Below are 12,916 nucleotides of genomic sequence, written 5' to 3' on the forward strand. Positions count from 1 at the left end.
TTTAGCCAAGCAACATGCAAATATCATTATAAGTATTTCTAAATCTTCACTTTTTGTTTATTGAGTGAGCATCTGCATTCAGTCTTACATAAGGTACTGTGATCAGTGTGAGAGATACAAAACTGAAAAAAAAAAAACCCTGCCCTGGAGATCACTGTTGAGTGAAAGAAACAGAAAAATTCAACAGATGAGTACAATATACATGACAGGGATGGCTAAATTAGGAGAACTTCCTAAAAGAAATGTCTTCTCAGGTGAATCAAGAAGGATAAGTAATAGTTAAGCAAACAAAGGTAGGAAGAGTGGCTGAAGAGCATAGGAGAAAATATTACAGGCAATAGAAACAGCATATATAAAAGTTCATGGCTCATTTATAGAAAAAGCAAGTAATATCACACAAAAAAGTAAAAAGAAATATCAAGACAAAGGGCTGCAGAGGAAAGGTTTTTCTAAAGAGCTTGGATTTCATTCTGGAGACAAAGAAGATCCACTGAAGGATTTTAAGTTAGAAGAGTGTGAAATAATCAGATGGGAATTTTAGGACAGAAATGTGGAACATGTATTAGGAAATTCAAGACAGAGATCATCTATGACCCTAGTACAGTTATTCAGATAAGAAACAATGATATCCTGAACTAATCACAGATGTATTTTCTCCTAGTAAAGATGGAGATAAAGAGGAGCCAAAATCAAGATACAATAAAAGACAGTATAGAAGACAACATTTGATAATACTGATAATGTAGTCTCGATGAAAGAGGTATGCGTAAAAAAAGGAAACATGGATAACTGATCATGAAGTCAGGGAAAAAAAAATGTAGAAGCAGACTATGAATCTTAGTCAACTGAGTAAAGTAGCTGCAAAATAATACAGTCTATATGATCTCTTTTAACATGCACACATGAATGGAGAAAAAGTCTGGCAAACTAAGTAGTGGAAGTACGTGCTTTTTTTTTTCCTTTGTGTTTTACTCATTCTTTCAATTTTTCTACATTTGGACAAATTTCTTTTTAATTAGAGAATTAAAGTACTTCTCTTTAAGAAACAAATCTTAAGGGGTTTTCCCTCTCAACGCTGTTAAGGTAATCACAAGTGTTTCTACCAAGTGACACATCTGTAGACAATGTCTGCAAACCAACTTATGGACTGGAATTAAGATATATTTTTTTAACTACAGGCATTTTAGAAAAAGGGAAGGGAAGTGCTCTCGCTTGCCACTGCTAAAGTCAGAGAAGAATTATACATTAAATATCCCACACCAAACTGAATATATTAAATCTCAATGAGATCATTCTACAGGCAATAAAAATACTCACATCAAACATATACAAAAATGTCAAAAGCACCACTGGATGTTATAATGCAAATAAGAAAATGATAAATATATAGCAAAAAGGGAATTAAAATTTTAGTAAGATAATTTTTTTTTCTTCATTAAGAACAAAAGCCCTTTTTAAAACATTATATCCCAGCACTCAAAAGCAAGTTATGTTACTTCACAGACTTGAAATGAGATAGGGTTCCAAAAGAAACAATATATTTAAGGGATGTCTGGGCTAAAAAGGATGAATCAAGACAATGAACGACCTTGATAAAAAGAAGCTGGACAGAAAGGAGCTATATGTCCTTTTTAAAAGTATCTGCTCACTCCCTACTCTAATGCCTCCAAAGTCAGCGGTCAGGTCCAGGAAAGGAAAAAGAGACATACACAAAGGCTGCTATAAATTCTAGTGAGGCTGAAGAGATGGCTACAATTTCTAGTTTTTGGTGACTCTTGCTAAAACCTTTAAATAAGTCAGAATAAAGAAAATCTATAGCACAAAGGAAAGAATATATGAAGGCATGGCTGGTGTCTAAAGGCTAACTACCAAGATAAAGGTTAGAGAGAGAGGTAGAAGAAAGGGTTTTCACCTCCCAACATTTCTGTCCATCTCCTCCCCTACAGATAATTCAGTACCTCACCTCTTTTGCAGTTCTTTGTAAACCTTAGTTCTTCTGCTAGTCCATTTAGATGGTCACTTTAACAGTCTCATAATATTTGCTCATCACTGCTGATGATTATTCCTCCGAACAACTCCCATTTGGAGTTTAAAACATATATATTAGCTTTCTCTCATAGTAACATATTCCTCACGCACTCTACTGATTTCCTTATGCCTTTTTTGGCTCTCTTACCTCTGAAACTGCTGCCAACTAACTTCTCTATTAACTGCTTAGTTTGTTTCTCCCAATCCAAATCTCTCATCAATAAAACCATTTGTTTGGCTTGGTTGTCAAACTGAAATACTGGTATTGCAGAACTGGAAGGGGTATACATTAAGTGGTCAAGATTTGAAAAGTATACTGTAATTAAGAGCTATGTTTTGTGATCTATGCATGTGAATGCCTCTACAGATTGAAATCTAGGCTTAAATTTAAGACTCTGTGATTCTGACTCACTTCTCTGGCTTGGTTAATGGATCGACAAATATTTACTGCACGCTTTTATGGGCCTATTACCATACGTAAAAGTAAACAGTACACAAAGTTAAATAACACAAGATGCATACCTGAACTCTCTACAAAGGAGAGGATAAATAAGGCGTTTAAAGGAATCATCCAGTGAGTTGTATAAGATCTTCATTAACTCTGGCCTTGCAAAGCCACGTGGTCTCCACCTGTAAAAAAGAAAAGCCTATACTAACACTGATGAAACAAGAATAAGACCATAAAAGGGCTCCTGGAAGAGGAGGGGGAAGTGGAAAAGAAAAGGGGGGGAAGAAACTTTACTGAAGCCAAAGTAACATAATCTGTGAGGAGAGGCTGTGATGTCTGAAAATTATTACTGTGACATCTGGAGTTCTTATTTTTAAAAACCTGGTAACCATGGTCACACACAAAACTTAAGGAAGGAAAAACCTATTCTGGGGAGAGTCCCCAAGGCATTATTAATAATGGCCAAAATTGTTAAGCTATAAGAAAGTCACAAAAATTACTGAAGCGCTGCTACAGACTGAATTATGTCCCTAAAATTAGTATGTTGAAACCCTAACCACTAAGTTGGATGGAGATGTGGCTGTTGAGAGATAATTAGGTTTAGATGAGGTCATGAAGGCAGGGTCTCCATGATGGGATTAGTGCCCACATAAGAAGAAACATCAGATACCTGCCTCTCCACAATGCCAGGTGAGGACATAATGAGAAGCAAGCCAAAAAGAGGGTTCCCATCAAAATCCACGTCAGCCTGACCTTGATCTTCGACCTCCAGCTTCCAGAACTGGGAGAAAATTTCTATTGTTTAAGCCACCCAGTCTATGGTATTTTGTTATGGCAGCTGAAGCTAAGACAAGCACTGTATCCTTCTTTCACTATTTCTTAATCTCTTCCTGTGGAGAAGGCAATGGCACCCCACTCCAGTACTCTTGCCTGGAAAATCCCATGGATGGAGGAGCCTGGAAGGCTGCAGTCCATGAAGTCGCTAAGAGTCGGACATGACCGAGCGACTTCACTTTCAGTTTTCACTTTCATGCACTGGAGAAGGAAATGGCAACCCACTCCAGTGTTCTTGCCTAGAGAATCCCAGGGATGGGGGAGCCTGGTGGGCTGCCATCTATGGGGTCGCACAGAGTCGGACACGACTAAAGAGACCTAGCAACAGCAGCAGCAGCAGCAATCTCTTCCTGAGAGTTAAAATAGATTGAGTAAAGGAGAAACTCTGTTTTTTTCATTGCCTCTTGTCATTCTTGAGTAGAACTCACTCTATTCCTGAGGTTGTACTGCTCTATTAGGCAGTATATCTGCACACATACTGATAAATATAAATATCAGAGAACCCATCATTAGTAGAAATTTGAGAAAGAATAGTAAGATAAAAACACAAGCTAAAAAGGACAAACAAATTCAGCCCTACCCCTTCTGTTTTCTCTACAACTACAGCATTTCTGCCTGCATCCTTCAACGGCTCTTGAATAGAAAAATACTAATATTTTATCAATCATTCTTAATAAACCATTAATATACACTGTCATCTCCCTTACTTATCTCAGCTAGGAAATTAACTAAATTTCAGTGAACAAATATTTAAGCATTTATAATATGATACAAGAGCTTCCCTGGTGGCTCTGCGATAAAGAATCCACCTGCAATGCAGGAGACCTGGGTTTGATCCCTGGCTTGGGAAGATCCCTTAGAGAAAGGAATGGCTATCCACCCCAGTATTCTTGCCTGGAAAATTCCATGGACAGAGGAGCCTGGCAGGCTACAGTCCATGGGGTCACAAACGAACACAACTGAGCGTGCATAAAGACACACACACACACACACACACACACGAAAGGCTACAGAACAACTAACTGAATCCCTTCCATAGAAGGGTATTACTTGAGTAGAATACAGTTTTGCTTCTTAATTTGAATGAATGCAATTTTATGTAGAACATATATCCTTCCTTCCATCCAAACCCTGTTTCTCCCTACTGTCACCTATTCCTGATGTCATGAGAGGTAAAAGAACTAAGATGTGAATTAAGGCACAGTTATTATTTTTATATTCTGTCGCTGTTATAGGCATACCTCAGAGATACTGTCAGTTAGATAGGTTCCAGACCACCACAATAAAGTATCACAATTAAGTGAGTTACATGACGTTTTTGATTTCCTAGAGCATATATAAGAGTAATGTTTATACTATACTGTAGTCTTTTAAGTGTGTAATACTGTTATGACGATGATTCTTCCTCTAACTCAACAGTTAAACATCTCTGAATAAATACTAAGAAGGGCAGCACTTTAATTAAAATCCCACAATACAAAAGACATGGTACATAAGATGTGTACAATGAAGCACACAGATTAAGACAGAGGTCACAAACCTCAGATTCCTACATGGGTCAAGAAAGTACTGTAAAACTGGGGCTCTGTTACAACCCAGAGGGGCAGGCAGGGGTGGGAGGTGGGAGGGAGGTTCAAGAGAGAAGGGACATAAGTACACCTATAGCTAATTCATGCTGCTGTATGGCAGAAATCAAACCAATATTGTAAAGCAATCATCCTTCAATTAAAAATAAAGAAATTAAAATTAAAAAAAAATTTTTTAAAGAAAGTACTATAAACAAATGAAAAAGACCCAGGGCTTACATGTGTGTTTTTGACAGAGACATGCTTTGCTAACCCCTTTAGACAAAGAAACATACTCCACTTTGGCAAAGAAATACACTCCCCCAATTTTGTATCTATAGATAAAGGTAGGCTCTCTCCATCTAGCTTTCATTTTCCCATATTTAAAAGAGAAATGGATATAGGGTACAGTTCCCTTTAAATCTACTACATGACAATCTACTACAGAACCACTTTAGTGTAGCATTTTCTCAAAGTGATATGACAAACATTTGGGGACAGAATGATTTACCATACGACTATCCCATGCACTGACACTAAAAGCTAATTTTAAAAAATAAAAAAGGCTAGTGGCCAGTAATTCATTCACTATTCATATGATATCTGATAAAATTTTGTCTCAATTATCCTTAATGAACAAAAGACTTCAAATATACTATACACAATATGTTTCTGTTAATTCATCTTTTTCAAAAAAGAAAAAATGCTCTTTAGAAAAGATTTGGAGAAGGCAATGGCAACCTACTCCAGTACTCTTGCCTGGAAAATCCCATGGGCGCAAGAGCCCGGCAGGCTGCAGTCCATGGGGTCACGAAGAGTCGGACACAACTGAGCGACTTCACTGTCATTTTTCACTTTCATGCATTGGAGAAGGAAATGGCAACCCACTCCACTGTTCTTGCCTGGAGAATCCCAGGGACGGGGGAGCCTGGTAGGCTGCTGTCTATGGGGTCGCACAGAGTCGGACATGACTGGAGCAATTTAGCAGCGGTAGCAGCAGCATAAAAGATTTATATGATACAGATTAAACTGAAAGTCCTTCTTCCCAGAAATAGCCATTATTAATAATTCTTACATACTTGCCAGATAGTTCCTATTTCAACACACACGTTTTATAAAAATGTAAAAAAGATACATATCTATCCATTGTTTATTTTTTAACACAACGGACATCTTTCCATATAGATCTCGATAAAGCATTTTTAAAATGAAAGAAAGAAATTCTGTAAAAACCTGTTTTGTATGCACCACTTGCAGAACTCTTTCTTTACTCCATCAGGAATGTTAACCTTGACAGTCAGTATCTTCAAATTTTCTCCACGGTTAATTGCCAGAATCTGAGTGCAAACATATAGAGTAAAGAATGATGATCCACAAAATACATAAATGATCAATTTAATCAGTCAACACTTGTGAAACAAATTGGGTGGTTACCCAGGTTACAGTTCTATCAGTTCATTTATTTATCAAGAATGTATTCAAAAACACTCATTTTTAAATACTTTTTTCCAAAATAAAATAGAGCTACAAAGCCTATGACAGTCACAGGAAGAGACTTCAGTGATCTAAAATCTCATTTCAGATTCTACTAACTCAAAGTTTTTGATCACCTAGAGCTCCAAATTACTGTAGATGGTGACTGCAGCCATGAAATTAAAAAGACACTTGCTCCTTGGAAGAAAAGCTATGACCAACCTAGACAGCATATTAAAAAGCAGAGACATTACTTTGCCAACAAAGGTCTGTCTAGTCAAAGTTACGGTTTTTTAAGTAGTCATGGATGGATGTGAGAGTTGGACTATAAAGAAAGCTGAGTGCCAAAGAATTGATGCTTTCAAACTGTGGTGTTGGAGAAGACTCTTTAGAGTCCCTTGGACTGCAAGGAGATCAAACCAGTCCATCCTAAAGGAAATCAGTCCTGAATATTCATTGGAAGGACTGATGCTGAAGCTGAAATTCCAGTACCTTGGCCACCTGATGCCAAGAATTGACTCACTGGAAGAGACCCTGATGCTGGGAAAGACTGAAAGTGGGAGGAAAAAGGGATGACAGAGGATGAGGTAATTGGATGGCATCACCAACTCAATGGACATGAGTTTGAGTAAGCTCCGGGAGTTGGTGATGGACAGGGAAACCTGGCGTGCTGCTGCAGTCCATGGGGTCGCAACGAGTTGGACATGACTGAGCAACTGAACTGAACTGAGAGCAGAGGTTCCTTACCTCTGGGATCTACTGCCTGATGATCTGCGATAGAGCTAATGTAATAATAACAGAAATACAGTACACAATAAATAGAAGTAATAGAAACAAAGCGCACTATAAATGTAAAAGGCTTAAATCACCCTGAAACCATCCACTCCACATCCTACCCCACCCCCACACCCCAAGCCTATAGAAAAATAATCTTCCACAAAACTGGTCCCTGGTGCCAGAAAGTTTGGGGACTGTAAACTAGGCTTAAAAGGATATACTTCCTTCATTTGTTAAAAGACATCACTAAGATAAATACAAATATGCAAAACTCTAAGTGGAATATTTAACAACTACTAATCATTACCATTTATTGAGCACTTACTAATTGTCAGGTCCATCTAAGCACTAAATATGTCACCTCATTTATCTTCAAAGCCACCAGTAATGCATGTGCTATCATCTTACTTTTATATGATAATTCTTCTAAAACTAACTTGTCCAAGACCAAAAAGCCAGCAAGTAGCAAAGGAGGAATTTAAATTCACATCAAGCTGTCTCTGCTCTTAATCAGTATATTAAAAGAATTAATTATTTTAAAACACATTAAAAACACTCCTCAAAAACAGCAAACAAAGCAAACCTAAAGCAAGCAGAAGGAAGAAAATAATAAACAATGGAAGGGAACTAAATAAAATACAGAATAGAGAACAACAAAAAATATCAACAAAACCAGAAGCTAGGTCTTGGAAAATATCAGCAAAATCAACAAGCCTTTCAATAGATGACCAAGGCAAAGAAGGAGACATTCCAATTATCAAAATCAGGAGTGAAAGGAGCCATTAATATGAATATTATAGAAATAAAAATAAAAGGGATCATAAGAGAATACTACAACTATATACCAAATTAGGTTAATCAAATGAACAAATTCCTAAAAAGACACCAACTTCCAAAATAGAACAAAAAAGAAACAGAAAATCCACAATGATCCCTAACAAGTAAAAAGATAGAATTAATAATTTTAAATTTTCCCACAAGGAAAAACCCAGGCTCCTATGGCTACACTGCTGAATTCCACTAAATATTTAAAGAAGAATCAATACCAATTCATCACAAACTCCTCGAAAAATACAATAGGAACAAAAAAAGCTTCCTGATTCTGTTTACCCTAATACCAAAACCAGACAAGAACACTGTAAGAAAAATGTAAAGACTGTTACTTCTTAGGAATATAGATGCAAACATTCTCAATAAAATACTAGTAATAGTAAACCAAACTCATAAACATACTTAAAAAATTATACATGAGGCTCAAAAGGGATTAATTCCAGGAATGCAAGGTTGATTTAATATCCAAAAAGCAGCTAGCATAATACATCATTAACAATAGAATAAAAAACAAAAATTACATGGTCGTGTCAATAAATGCAGAAGTAATATTTGAAAAAATTCCAGCAGTTGTTCATGATAAAAAATACAGAGTAAACTAGGAACAGAAAGCAAACTCTTCAACATGATAAAGGTACATACAAAAACTCCACAGAAAACATAATATTTAACAGTAAAAGACTGGATGTTTTCTCTCTACGATTACAAGAGTGTCTCCTCTTGCACTTCTAGTCAACACTTTATTAAAGGTTCCATCCTGGAGAATTACCCAAGAAATAAAAGGCCTCTAGATTGAAAAGAAAGAAGTAAAACTATCTCTATTTGCAGATAATATGCTCTTGCTTACACTAAATCCTAAGAAATTCACTATAAAACTATTTGAACTGATACAGTTCAGCAAGGTTGCAGGATAATCAGTTTCTACACACTAGCAATAAACATTATGAAAATAATTTTTTTTAATTCTATTTACCATACCACCAGCAAGAATAAAATACTTAGGAATAAATTTAACAAAATACGTTTAAAACTTATACTCTTGAAAACTATAAACATTTTTTTTTTTAATTGAACCCAAATAAATGGAAAGACATCCCAGGTCCATGGACCAAAAGGCTTAATATTGCTAAATGGCAATAATCCCCAAATTAATTCATAAATTCAATATAAGCCCTATCAAATCCCAGTCGATTTTGTTGCAGAAATTGAACAAACTCCAAGATTCAAACAGAAATTAAAGGGACCCAGCATAAACAAGTCAATCTTGTTTAAAAAAAGAACAAACCTGGAGGACTGTTGCTTCTCAATTACAAACTACAGTAAACAACAGTGTGGCATTAAAGATAAACATACAGATCAACAGAATAGAACTGACAGTCCAGAAATAAATCTATACATCCACCATCAAGTGAATGTCAGTAACGGTGCTAAGACAGTTTAATGGGGAAAATAGCCTTTTCGGTAAGTGACGCTGGGACAATGGGTGGTCACATGCATAAGTATGAAGTTGGATTGTTTCCACACATCATACACAAAAATTAGCTCAAAATTGATCACACCCCTTGATATAAGACACTTAGAAGAAAATACATGAGAAAATACATAGTCTTAAGTTACATACAGCCTTAGGTAAAACACCACAAGCATAATCAACACAATAAAAAAACTACACAGATGACTTTAACAAGATTATACTCTCTAAACCTCACAGAATACTGTCAAGAAAGCGAAAAGAAAGCCCTTAGCAAAAAAATTTTTTAAAGTTTTGCAAATCGTACATCATACAAAGGACTTACACCTGAACATACAACTCATAACTCAACAGTAAAAAGACAAAACCTAACTAAAAATATTCAAAAGGGCCACAGACATATTTTTCCAAAGATAATATAGTAATGTTCAATGGGTACATAAAAAGATGCTCAACATCAGTTTTTACTAGAGAAATGCAAATCAAAACCATAATGAGATATGACTTCATAATAAAATGGCCACAATAAAAAAGACAGGGAGTAAGTACGGATTAGGATATAAAGAAACAGAATCCTCATAAACTGTTGGTGGAAAGGTAAAATAGTGTAGCCACTTTGGACAACAATATGGCAGTTCTTCAAAAGGTTAAAGAAAGATACTATATAATTCAGCAATTTCACTGCTACATAAAAAAGGAAAAGTATATATCTTTTTGAAACTTTCAAGTAAAATGTTAAATACAGAACAAATTGTCAAAGTTTAAAAAACTATAGATACTTTAAAAACACTTTAAATATATTTGAGATATTTCTAAGGTAAACACTGGCAGAAATAATCACTTAAAAATAAATTTTTAATGCAAAATAAACTTTATTTGGGGCTGGACAAAACCTTCAATGTCTGCCAGCTCTCTAAAATAGTGAAAGGAACACTCAACAGTAAATAAAAGTTCTTTATCCAAAGATTTATAGATAATAAATTCATTCATGCAGAATACAATAATAGAGTAGAAGTTATTTAATCTTTATTTATTAAAATATAATACAAGGCCATTCTCACCTTTGCTCCAGAAAAGCACCTAATTCTGCTTTATTGACTATGCCAAAGCCTTTGACTGTGTGGATCACAACAAACTGTGGAAAATTCTGAAAGAGATGGGAATACCAGACCACCTGACCTGCCTCTTGAGAAACCTGTATGCAGGTCAGGAAGCAACAGTTAGAACTGGACATGGAACAGACTGGTTCCAAATCGGGAAAGGAGTACATCAAGGCTGTATATTGTCACCCTGCTTATTTAACTTATATGCAGAGTACATCATGAGAAACGCTGGACTGGAGGATTCCACTGAAGCTGGAATCAAGATTGCTGGAAGAAATATCAATAACCTCAGATACGCATATGACACTACCCTTATGACAGAAAGTAAAGAACAACTAAAGAGCCTCTTGATGAAAGTAAAAGAGGAGAGTGAAAAAGCTGGCTTAAAACTCAACATTCGGAAAACTAAGATCATGACACCCAGTCCCATCACTTCATGGCAAATAGAGAAACAATGGAAACAGTGAGAGACTATTTTGGGGGCTCCAAAATCACTGCAGATGGTGACTTCAGCGATGAAATTAAAAGACACTTGCTCCTTGGAAGAAAAGCTATGATCATTCTAGACAGCATATTAAAAAGCAGAACTCAAAATGGATTAAAGACATAAATGTAATACCAGAAACTATTAAACTCTTAGAAAAGAGAACATAGGCAGAACACTCAATGACATAAATCAAAGCAAGATCTTCTATGACTCACCTCCTAGAGTAATGGAAATAAAAACAAAAATAAACAAGTGGGACCTAATTAAACTTGAAAGCTTTAAAAGGTGAAGACAGCCCTCAAAATGGAGAAAATAATACCAAGGGAGACAACTGATAAAGAATTAATTTCCAAAACATACAAGCAGCTTATACAATTCAATACCAAAAAAACAACCCAATCAAAAGGTGGGAAAGAGACCTCAAGAGACATTCCTCCAAAGAAGACATACAGATGGCTAACAAGCACATGAAAAGATGCTCAACATCACTCACTGTCAGATAAATGCAAATCAGTAAAACCACCATATAACCTAGCAATCTCACTTCTAGGCATATACCCTAAGGAAATCAAAACTGAAAAAGATACACATACCCCAGTGTTCACTGCAGCTCTATCTACAATAGCTAGAACATGGAAGCAACCTAGATGTCCATTGTCAGAAAATGGATAAAGAAGCTGTGGTACATATATACAATGGAATACTACTCAGCCATAAAAAGGAACACATGTGAATCTGTTCTAATGAAGTGGACGAAACTAGAGCCCATTATACTTAGTGAAGTAAGTCAGAAAAAGAAATATAAATATCGTATACTGACACATATATATGGAATCTGAAGAGATGGCACTGATGAATATATTTTCAGGGTGGCAATGAAGAAATGGACATAGAGAACAGACCTATGGACAAAGTGGGAGGAGAGGAGGGAGAAGGGGAGATGTATGGAGAGAGTAACACAGAAATTTACAATACCATGTGTAAAACAGAGAGCCAAAGGGAATTTTCTGTAAGACTCAGGGAACTCAAACAGGGCCTCTGTGACAGGCTGAAGGGTGGGGTGGGAAGGGAGATGGGAGGGAGATCTGGAGGGAGGGGAAACGGGTATACCTATGGTGGATTCTTGTTGATGTATGACAGAAAACCACAAAATTCTGTAAAGCAATTATCCTTCAATTAAAAAAAATTTTTTTTTAAAGCAGAGACATTACTTTGCCAACAAAGGTCCATATAGTCAAAGCTATGGCTTCTTCAGTAGCCATGTATTGATGTGAGAGTTGAACTATAAAAAAAAAGCTGAGTGCCGAAGAATTGATGTCTTTGAACTGTGGTGTTGGAGAAGATTCTTGCGAATCCCTTGGACTGCAAGGAGATCCAACCAGTCTATCCTAAAGGAAATCAGTCCTGAATATTCACTGAAAGGACTGATGCTGAAGCTGAAACTCCAATACTTTGGCCACCTGATGCGAAGAACTGACTAATTTGAAAAGACCCTAATGCTGGGAAAGATTGAAGGCAGGAGAAGGGGAGGACAGAGGATGAGATGGTTGCATCACCGACTCAATGGACATGAATTTGAGCAAGCTCCAGGAGTTGGTGATGGACAGGGAAGCCTGGCATGCTGCAGTCCATGGGGTCGCAAAGAGTCGGACATGACTGAGTGGCTGAACAGAATTGAAAGATATACCAGAAGTACTGTAGATGACAGCAGCACTGAATGTAAAAGTGGTACTATTAAAAGGCACAGAAAGTGAGACATCAGTGAAAGAAGCTATTATTAAAAAAGAATAGGCTGAGTTACAAATCCATGTTGTGGAAAGGAGCACACTAAGGAACCAACGTACAAAAAAAACAAAAGAAAACAAGATGCAGCAAGAAGAAATAATGTAAATTTAGTAG

At 36.4% G+C, this 12,916-nt stretch overlaps 1 protein-coding gene across 3 annotated transcripts in view; it reads right to left on the reverse strand.

The window, feature by feature from the left end:
- SRBD1 (S1 RNA binding domain 1) overlaps positions 1-12,916 on the reverse strand; it is a 245,303-nt gene that overhangs the window by 187,669 nt on the left and 44,718 nt on the right. For all 3 annotated transcript variants that reach the window (XM_019970090.2, XM_019970089.2, XM_070798591.1), the window contains 2 exons: positions 6,109-6,212; positions 2,551-2,658 (listed from right to left, as the gene is read on the reverse strand). In XM_019970090.2, the coding sequence (XP_019825649.2) occupies positions 2,551-2,658; positions 6,109-6,212 (212 nt within the window). The remainder of the gene's footprint in view (positions 1-2,550; positions 2,659-6,108; positions 6,213-12,916) is intronic.

The sequence above is a fragment of the Bos indicus genome, chromosome 11 (assembly GCF_029378745.1).
Source record: "Bos indicus isolate NIAB-ARS_2022 breed Sahiwal x Tharparkar chromosome 11, NIAB-ARS_B.indTharparkar_mat_pri_1.0, whole genome shotgun sequence".
Lineage (NCBI taxonomy): Eukaryota > Metazoa > Chordata > Mammalia > Artiodactyla > Bovidae > Bos > Bos indicus.